The 10,208-nt window shown below is 43.0% G+C and overlaps 1 protein-coding gene across 1 annotated transcript in view; it reads right to left on the bottom strand.

Annotated features, from left to right (window-relative positions):
- HCN4 (hyperpolarization activated cyclic nucleotide-gated potassium channel 4) overlaps window positions 1–6,989 on the bottom strand; it is a 97,894-nt gene extending 90,905 nt beyond the window's left edge. Inside the window, 2 exon segments of the mRNA XM_010831421.1 lie at window positions 4,594–4,653; window positions 6,945–6,989. Of these exon segments, the coding sequence (XP_010829723.1) occupies window positions 4,594–4,653; window positions 6,945–6,989 (105 nt within the window).
- Between the last annotated feature and the right edge of the window lie 3,219 nt (window positions 6,990–10,208).

The raw sequence follows: 10,208 nt of genomic DNA, 5'->3' as shown, positions 1-10,208 counted from the left end.
TATTTGGAACCAGTCTGTTGTTCCATGTCCAGTTCTCACTGTTGCTTCCTGACCTGCATACAGGTTTCTCAAGAGGCAGGTCAGGTGGTCTGGTATTCCCATCTCTTTCAGAATTTTCCACAGTTTATTGTGATTCACACAGTCAAAGGCTTTGGCATAGTAGGATGTGATTATTATACATATCATGATAGTGTACCCCTCTTGGGGAAAAAGGGGGGATAATTAGAAAGGGACATGTAAAGGTGCTCCAATGGTATTAGATATAGTTTCTCTTGACCTGTGTTGATTATCTGGGTGGTCACTACATGAAAATGATTAAAATCTACATTCATGTTTTATGTACTTCCCTGGGTATTACATTTCAGAATTATACTCAGAAAAGACTTTAAGAGACCTTCTGATTTAAGCCCATCCCCATTTTCTGGTGAGGCAACTGAATCTGAGATCTTTAAATGAGTCATCTAAGGCCATTAATTCGTAACCATCAGAACCAGGAATACCCTCTTATCTCCAGGGTAAAGACTTTTCCATCTACTTTACATTTGTCTCAACTCAAACATCAGTAGTTCGGTTCAGAAAGGGAGAGAAGGGCATTTCTGGGTGACTTGGGTCATCACAAGGGCAGGTAAAAAAGCCTCATTCTTCTCCTAGGGTCCCAGCCCCATGCTGATGGTCCAGGCAGTATTAAGCTGGGACTCCAGTATTAAGCTGGAAGCTTCACCCTGGTGTACGTAAGGATTCCGTTCAGTTCAATCATTCTGTCGTGTTCAACTCTTTGTGACCCCATGAACTGCATCACACCAGGCTTCCCTATCCATCATCAACTCCCAGAGCTTGCTCAAACTCATCAAGTCGATGAAGTCATCCAACCATCTTATCCTCTGTTGTCCCCTTCTCCTCCTGCCTTCAGTCTTTCGCAAAAAAGACCCATCAAGGTCTTTTCCAATAAGTCAGTTTGCATCAGGTGGCCAAAGTATTGGAGCTTCAGCTTCAGCATCAGTCCTTCCAATGAATATTCAGGACTGATTTCCTTTAAGATTGACTGATTTGATCTCCTTGAAGTCCAAGGGACTCTCAAGAGTCTTCTCCAACATCACAGTTCAAAATCATCAATTCTTCAGCACTCAGCTTTCTTTATGGTCCAACTCTCACATCCATGACTACTGGAAAAACCATAGCTTTGACTATGCAGTCCTTCGTCAGTAAAGTAATGCCTCTGCTTTTTAAATATGCTGTCTAGGTTTGTCATAACTTTTCTTCCAAGGAGCAAATGCCTTTTAATTTCATGGCTGCAGTCACCATCCACAGTGATTTTGGAGCCCAAGAAAATAAAGTCTGTCACTGTTTTCCCATCTATTTGCCATGAAGTGATGGGACTGAATGCCATGATCTTAGTTTTTTGAATGTTGAGTTTTAAGCCAACTTGTTCACTCTCCTCTTTCATTTTCATCAAGAGGCTCTTCAGTTCCTCTTCACTTTCTGCTATAAGGGTGGTGTCACCTGTATATCTGAGGTTATTTCTCCCTGCAGTCTAGAGTCCAGCTTGTGCTTCATCTAGTCTGGCATTTTTCATGATGTACTCTGCATATAAGTTAAATAAGCAAGGTGACAATATACAGCCTTGACATACTCCTTTCCCTATTTGGAACCAGTCTGTTCCATGACTGGTTCTAATTGTTGCTTCTTTACCTGCATATGGATTTCTCAGGAGGCAGGTAAGGTGGTCTGGTATTCCCATCTCTTTAAGAATTTTCCACAGTTTGTTGTGATCCACGCAGTTTTATTTCCCTGCCCTGCTCCACATTCCCTGGTTGTCCCTTTTGGACCTAAAGGATCTGGCTGGTGTAATCAGCTCTTGTGAATTATATGTTTTACTACCTCTCAGTCAAGAAGAGAACAACCTAAGAGATGTACAGTATAAGCTCTGAGAGGACAAGAACCATATTAGACTTGTCCAAAAGGCACTATATTCCCAGCGTCCAGCACAGGGACTGGCACAAAGAAAGAGCTCCAGCAATACTGATTGGTCATTTGTTAAATGAGGGTTGGGTGGTCATTAATTGAATGGCCAGCCTAGGATAGCTGTTGGGCAAGAAGGAGCTGGGAGTGAAATGGGGAGCTGAATAAAGGTCCCATTCTTTGCCTAAGGCAGTCCATGATCAGTATATGGGCTTTGGAAGTAAGCCACCAGTGCTTGGGGGAGGGAGAGATTAATGTAGGTTATCTGGTTGAAGAAATCACATTGGAACTGTCTTGAAAGATAAACAGAAATTGATAATTGGCAAAAGAGAGTGGAAGATATTATAGCATTGGCAATGGCGGTGATGTGCAGAAACTCCAGCCAATTTTGGAAATGATGATTGGTTTGCCCTCAGCAATCATTCAGGTTGGAGAGTATCAATTCAGTGTGTCTCTCTGCCCTTTCTGACTTGGCATTCAGGAGAGTTTTGCCCCATGGCTCTCCCACATCACACCTTGCTTCATCTATAGGGTCCAGCCCAGCCCTTGTTGATTCCCATATACTCTGTACCTGGAACAATGGCTGCCACCATTCTCAGGGCTGGTCCTTGATGCTCAATAACTAGTTCGGTGGTTTGCCGAATCCGCCTTTGATCATCAAGTTCTCTGTCAGCAGTGTTTTTCCTTGTGACCATATGAATTCCAGATGACAATTCTCCCAGATGTCCTGGATTGTGTTTTTAACAAGTTGAAGTACACAGTTCCATCCTGGCTGTCTCTAAGGCCCCAATCCTTCTGCATTTGGTCCCCTGGCCCCCCATATTTTCAGCAACCAACATAATTAATGTACTGTCTAATTTGTTTTCCCAGAACTGTGATTATGCTCAAGGTATCTCAAAGCTTTTTACAGTAATTACTGGGAAAAGGCTCAGAGAGTGTGAACTGTGCATGCGGAGTGAGCTGTCATCTGGCCCTTGGACACTTAGATATTAAAAATCTCTCCAACTGTGTCTGCCTTCATTTGCATTTCCAAATTTTTAGGTTAGAGGGCCTTTCAGTTGATTGAATAATGGGTTAATGGCATCCTCGGTCTAATTAAATCGAGATTGTCTCTTTGTGAAAGTGCACACTTGATAGTCTCTATCTGGATCATTCTAATTGCATTCTGAGAGGGTGCCATGGGGGCTCTGAAGAAGTGACTGTCCTGTGTGAGGGTAGAAACTCTAAAAGGGAGAGAAGCAGGTCCAGGAACACTTAGAGGCTCTCTGCTGCTGCTGCTGCTGCTGCTGCTAAGTCGCTTCAGTCGTGTCTGACTCTGTGCGACCCCACAGACGGCAGCCCACCAGGTTCCCCCATCCCTGGGACTCTCCAGGCAAGAACTGTGTATTCAGTGTTGCTATAATATAAGACTTGGGAGACCAGGGACATGCTCTGTCATGTTGAATCCCATATATTCTGTACCTTGAACAATGACTGCCACTGTTCCCAATGCTGGTTCTTGATGCTCGATAACTAGTTCTTTTTTCCATTTTTATTTATTTTTAATTTTTTGGTTATGCTGCATGGCATGCTGGATATTAGCTCCCCTGCCAGGGATTGAACCTATGTCCCCTGCTGTGGAAGCATGGAGTTCCAACCATTGGACTGCCAGGAAAGTCCCATTGATAACTAGTTCTTAAATGAATGAATGAATGATTTGCAGCTGTGTTGTCATATTAACAATCCAGTGGGGTAGTCTAGGTAGTCACTTGGATATAGTTTAAATCCCATATTTCAAGATATGATTTTCAGATCCAGAGCATGAGAAGGTTCTGGACATAGGAAAAAATAGGCTTGAACAGTTTCTATATCTCTCCAAATATTGAATACATGAATATGGTCCCAAAATGAGCATTCTGTTATAACGGGGGAGGCAATCTCCTCAACAAACTCTTGCCTTGCTATTAGCCATCTCATGTCTATGCTAGTTATTCCATATGTCAAAATCTTTTATGTGAAATCCTCTCCTGATACCAATTCTAGCTATCTGAAAACATATTGTTCCCTCTAGCTGTTCATCTGTATACTTAACTCTAATCTGTTTTTCCCTTTAACCCTAATAATCCTTGACTGCAGAGAAAGACTCTTCTGTGGTGGGAAAAGTATTCTGGGTATGTCCACTACAAACACTTTGACAAGAAATATAACAACCCGTATTATTTTTTAATGTGTGGTCTAGCTTACAAGAAAGAAAAGTGAATCTTTCATTAGCCATCAGGGGAATTCAAACTAAAACCACAACGAGATACCATTTCACACCCACAAGGATGACTACTGAAAAAACAAATACAAAATAACAAGTGCTGGTGGGATGTAGAGAAATTGGAACCCTTATACATAACTGGTGAGAGTGTAAAATGGTGCAGCCTCTGTGGGAAAGTTTGGCAGTTTCCCCAAAAGTCAAACATAGCATTATTATATTACCCAGGAATTCCACCCAAGAGGATTAGAAAACATGTGTTCAAACAAAACCTTATGCACAGATGTTCATAACAGTATTATGCATAATAGTCAAAGTAGAAAGCACCTAAATGTCCATCAACTCAAATGGATAAACAAAGGATAATCATGCGATGAAATGTTAATACACTTTACCTCAGGTTGCTTTTTCCCTCCACAAAAGTCGATGACCAGATGTACCGCATAGCGTTCTGTCTATTAGGAGGTTTATGGCGTTGAGTAGAGCCATAATGGGTCAGCAGTATATCTTTGACTCATAGCAACAAATCATTCATGAATGAGAATCAGGTTTTAACGTTTTTTTATATTAGCTGGTCATATAGAACTCCCCATGAGGTCTTAGGTCTGAGCTGAGGGAGAGATATTAGTACCACAGAAGGAGGTGGCGTGGGGATTTGGAACACCTGATAGTGTAAATTATTTGAACTCTCCAGTTTTGTTTGAACTCAGTTCTCTCATACGATTGATTACTGCTGTGCCTCTCAAGCTTGTGACTCAGTGGAAGTGACGGGATCCCACCTTCATAAGTTACATCGTCATCTGGTGCCCCATGGTCATATACTCCGTTTCTGCCAGGGCTCAATGGCATGCCAGGAGTTGTTGCTTGAATGATGAACATCTCTCTGCTGCAGACAGCATAGCTTTGAGTAGTCCAGAACCTCAAGAATTCGTACTGCTACTGTCTCCCAATAGAACTTGCCCGAGATTCCATGCAGCACCTTTATCTGCCACAGATACTTCTAGCCCCATTGACTTCTGTGGGTTATATGAGCCCAGAGCCTTTTGTGACAACCTGGACCTACTGAAGCACCCTGTCTGACTCTAGGCTCCACTCAAAATCCACAGTTTTCTGATTCATTTGATAAATGGGACTGAATGATATTCCCAACCATGGTATGTGTTATTTCTAAAATCCAAAGAGACCTACCAGGCACTGTGGCCCCTTTTCAATGCTGGGGGTATGAGGTGCAATAGTCTCTCCTTTATTTTGGAGGGGGGCATTCCAGCACACCCCAGACTATTGGACCCCCAAATACTTCACAGTGTGTTAGGCCCCCTGAATGTTTATAGGATTTATCTCCTACCTTCTGGCATTCCGGTGCCTTACTAAAGCTTCTAGAATACTTATCATTCCCACCTACCAGCTCTAAGTAATATGATTTCGTCAACAGGGTGGTCCAACCACCATGAGGTTCTGTGGAATGTGGAGATTATCAAGGTGCCTCTGGACTACAATGAGACAGACAGTAGGAGAAGCAATCTAGCTCTAGGGCAAGACTATGAATGTGTTCTTCTCTCTGTTGGAGGTTAATGCAAACTGCTGTTGATTTGCTTTTCTGATGGAGATTAAAAATAACACCTTCACCATTTCAGTAGATGCCTATCAAGTACCACAGGTTGTATTGATCTTCTCAGTAAAGATACCATATCTGGCATAACAGCTGGGATTGGGATTATGATTTGTTTAGACTTATGGTAAAAGCAATGAACCATCTTTGCCCTGATTCATTTGATTTTTAGGTCCTTCAGGGTGGCACTAATCTCTGCTCTTCCATGCTGGATGAAGTATTATTTCTGATTTACTATCATGCCCAGGGGGCGGTGGTTTAAACCTTCCTTATTATAATGACTCTTGCCCCGCAGGCCAGGGAACAAGACGCTAAGTATATCCATTTCAATTATGCAATCAGAGACTGAGAAAATGGACTTGGGCCAGGACTCCAAATAATGCCTGGCCTCCACATACCCCATCCCTAGACATGGGGACCAGAATGGCATTTTTTGGGTCCCCATGATAGCAGTGTCAACTAAAATCCTATGTCCAGCAGCCTTCAAATATCTGGATCTTCTCACTGCACCCAGTGTGCAATTACACTAGTGACTGTAGGTCCCTTTGGAGGAAGGATTGGGAGAGTATCTGCTACATACTCTTGATGCGGCACTGCAGGGTTCTTCTTCAACACAGCTCAGCCCCTTCAATCATGTGCTCTAAAATCTGGCTCAGGTTTGGAAAATAGGTGAGAAATCATGACTTTTTCATTGCAATCAACCTGCTGCTCACCCTCTACTGATTTATTTTGATCACAGTAGTTAAGCCACATCTTCATTGGCTGTCCACTTCCTGCCCTTAGAAACATCATTGTGTATTAGCCACTGCCCTGATCCCCATGGATCAAGGCCCTTGATTTCCAACTGACTTTGATGTTCATTATGGTTATTACACCCACATTGTCTCTGAAGTTAAGTGTTGCCTCCTGACCTCCCTATTCCAGAATTCTATCATCTCATTGACACTAGGGATGCCAGTTCTGCAGCAGCATCTCTTAGCATCAATGCTGGCCTGTAGAAGACCGACAGCACTGAGCCCTCTCTCTAGCATGTTCCTCGTTGCCTTAATGAAGGAAGTGTCTTCTGGGTCTTCCCAGGGAACACAGTCAGCTGGAGAGCTCTCTGGCATTACATAAGAAGTCCATTCAAATGCTTACCTCTTTGAGGGTTTTGACCTCCTCCTTAACACTCTGCCAAGGCATCTCTACCTTATTTCCTGTAGACCATCATTGATTCCAAGCTTCAGGGAACCATTCCAGCAGCTTATTAGTGCAGCTCCAGGCATCCTTGCCATATCAAAGACAAAGTAATGGAAGTGTCAGGGCTTCCCAGGTAGCACTAGTGGTAAGGAACCCACCTGCCAATACAAGAGACATAAAAGACATAGATGGGTTTGATCCCTAAATCAGGAAGATCCCCTGAAGGAGGGAACGGTAACCCACTCCAGTATTCTTGCCTGGAAAATCCCATGGACAGAGGAGCCTGGCAGGCTACAGTCCACAGGGTCACACAGAGCCAGACACAACTGAAGCAAATTAGCACAGCATGGCACAATGGAAGTGTCTCCATATCATTAAATCTTCTATTACCAGCCTCATATCAAATCTTTCTGTCCAGTAATCTTGAGATCCATTTCCATATATATATTTTGTCATATATTTGTCACGATCTGAAGCTCTTTTGGGGAATAATCTCTTTTATTACACAAAAAAGACAATATTTACCCCCTAAAGCCATGCTGAAACCCAACCCCAGTTATCAATCTAGGGTTGGCAATGGAAAGCTACTTTCCTAAAAGTGTGGGGCACCTCTGCTGGTCCAGAGGATTCCAGGTTCTCAAAGGCATCTATCCAAATATGCCTATCCTACGTGTCAGGATCCTGATTTTATCTTACCAGGACCCTGATTTTAGCATAGATTTGTTAGGGCTATGAATTCATCTTCCTTCACAATCAGATCTTGGTCTGATTTTTAGCACAATCTGTCCCCTAGCTAAAGGTAATGAGAATCACTTTAAATATTGCCATGCAGGCTTGATGGACTTCACAATGTGTCTTGATTTGATAGTAGGCTGTCATGAGCTTGTTATTTATGTTCCTTCTAGATTTCTATGGCAGTTAACCAACCACCTCTGCTTTTAATTGCAAGAAATGGAAAACTCAAATTGAACTGGCTTGAAAAATAAAGGGATCTATGGGTTCATATAGCTGAAAAGGACAGAGGTGAGTGGAGCTTCAGGGCTTATTTGGTTCAGGGGTTCATTGATGCTGTTCCCCTTCAGAGTCTGGTTTCCTTCCCTCTTTCTGTTCTGCCTTCCAAGGCTGCAGCTTTATCCCAAGGCTGGCTCCCTTCATGGTGCCAAAGTGGTTGCAGAAGTTTGCATCTGCTTACCATAATGTGGTGTTGGAGAAGATTCTTGAGAGTCCCTTGGACTGCAAGGAGATCCAACCAGTCCATCCTAAAGGAAATCAGTCCTGGGTGTTCATTGGACTGATGATGAAGCTGAAACTCCAATACTTTGGCCACCTGATGCGAAGAGCTGACTCATTGGAAAAGACCCTGATGCTGGGAAAGATTGAGGGAAGGAGAAGAAGGGGACTACAGAGGATGAGATGGTTGGATGGCATCACTGACTCGATGGACATGGGTTTGAGTGAACTCTGGGAGTTGGTGAGGGACAGGGAGGCCTGGTGTGCTGTGATTCATGGGGTCGCAAAGAGTCGGACACGACTGAGTGACTGAACTGAACCGAACTGAACCATAATGTCCCAGGGAGATGATCCCTCTGCAGGCAGAGCTTTTAAAACAAGAGGAAGTTTCTTTCTCATATGGCCCAGATAGTTGACACTTGAGTCTCATTGGTCATATTGTGTCCCATCTCCATTTCTGAGTCATTATCCTGATTATCCCCAAATAATCAGGACCCACCCAAAGGAGATGGGCTACGGTCAGGAGCGGGAGAGGTCTGAAAAAAAAATCCTGGGTATTGCTAGAGTTGCTGGCTAGGCAGCTAACAGATAAAGATAGTTAAGTGTATTCCAGATTTTTACAAAGAAGTTGTATTTCTTTGGGAACTGAAGAAAACATAAATGTATAAATGCTCTTTGATATTCACAATAATACTGTTCTTTATGCAACAAAAAATATCAAACTCCTTTTACTAGCCTTCTTCATAGTAATGTATAGAATGAGGCCAGCATTCTAAAGTCAGACTTCACTTAATAATACAATGAGAGGTGATATTCAAAATATTCAATGAACAGCATGGCACAAATATAAATCAGTCTGAGTGGTCACCCAATCAATCAGGGGATCATTGGCTCTTAACACTGCATCAGTGACCTCAGTAACAATTACAGTCATTATCACTTAGCAGTCACTGTCAACACAGAGTACCACAACCAACCATCTGGTCTACCTTCAGTCTCCAGTGCTGGGCACCCCACCATAGCCCAGGGATCCTTACTGACACCCCGCCTTTCACCGAACTTGGACAGAGGATCCCCACAGCCAGACACACACTTCAAGAGAGATCAGGACTGTTATTGTCAAACACAAAGGGAAGTATGAGCTGAAGAGAATGAAAAAACGCAGCAGAAGCCTTCCCGGTCCTCTGTTGCATTTAGTGAAGAAAGACAGCATCACAGTCAAGAAAAGCCAATGTCAAAATGAACCTGATCATTTGCAGCAGTGTCATCTTGGGTAAGCTACTCTGCTTTGCCAAGCTTCAATGTTCACATCTATAAGTAATACAAGAATTGCCTTGAAAATTGTTATGAACATTTCAGTTCAGTTCAGTCACTCAGTCGTGTCCAACTCTTTGCAGCCTCATGGACTGCAGCCTGCCAGGCTTCCCTGTCCATCACCAGCTCCCGGAGCTTGCTCAAACTCATGTCCATCAAGTTGGTGATGGTCTAATGAACATTTAGAGGTAATATAAATAAAAATGATCCCCTGGAGAAGAAGGAAATGGCAATCCACTCCAGTATTCTTGCTGGGGAAATCCCATGGACAGAGGAGCCTGGCAGCCTCCGTGGGATGACAAAAGAATCAGACACAACTTAGCAACTAAACACACATGCACAAATAAAGTGTTTAGCTAAGTGCTAGACATTTTAGTTAATCACTGAGTTAATCGAACATAAGTATCTGTTATTACCATCTCGAAGAGACTGGTTGGAAAACTTCAGACAACTCAGTGATTAATTGTAGGATTAGTCCTCTGATTTCTAAAGTAAAGGAAACTCAGGCACAGACCTCTCCAGCATTTCACCCCCATTTTGGGCTTGAACCATCCACTCATCCACGCTGCCCCGTCTCTATAAATATAATGGGCTGACAGCCACTAGTGCTGGAAAGAACTCTTCCTGAACTGGAATTTCTGACAGCTAACTTCCACAAGCTGTTCATGAGTTATTTCA

This window comes from Bison bison, unplaced genomic scaffold (genome assembly GCF_000754665.1).
Source record: "Bison bison bison isolate TAMUID 2011002044 unplaced genomic scaffold, Bison_UMD1.0 scf7180017864526, whole genome shotgun sequence".
NCBI classification, from domain to species: domain Eukaryota; kingdom Metazoa; phylum Chordata; class Mammalia; order Artiodactyla; family Bovidae; genus Bison; species Bison bison.
The sequence above is the reverse complement of the archived record's forward strand: the minus strand, read 5'-3'. Positions and strand labels throughout refer to the sequence as shown.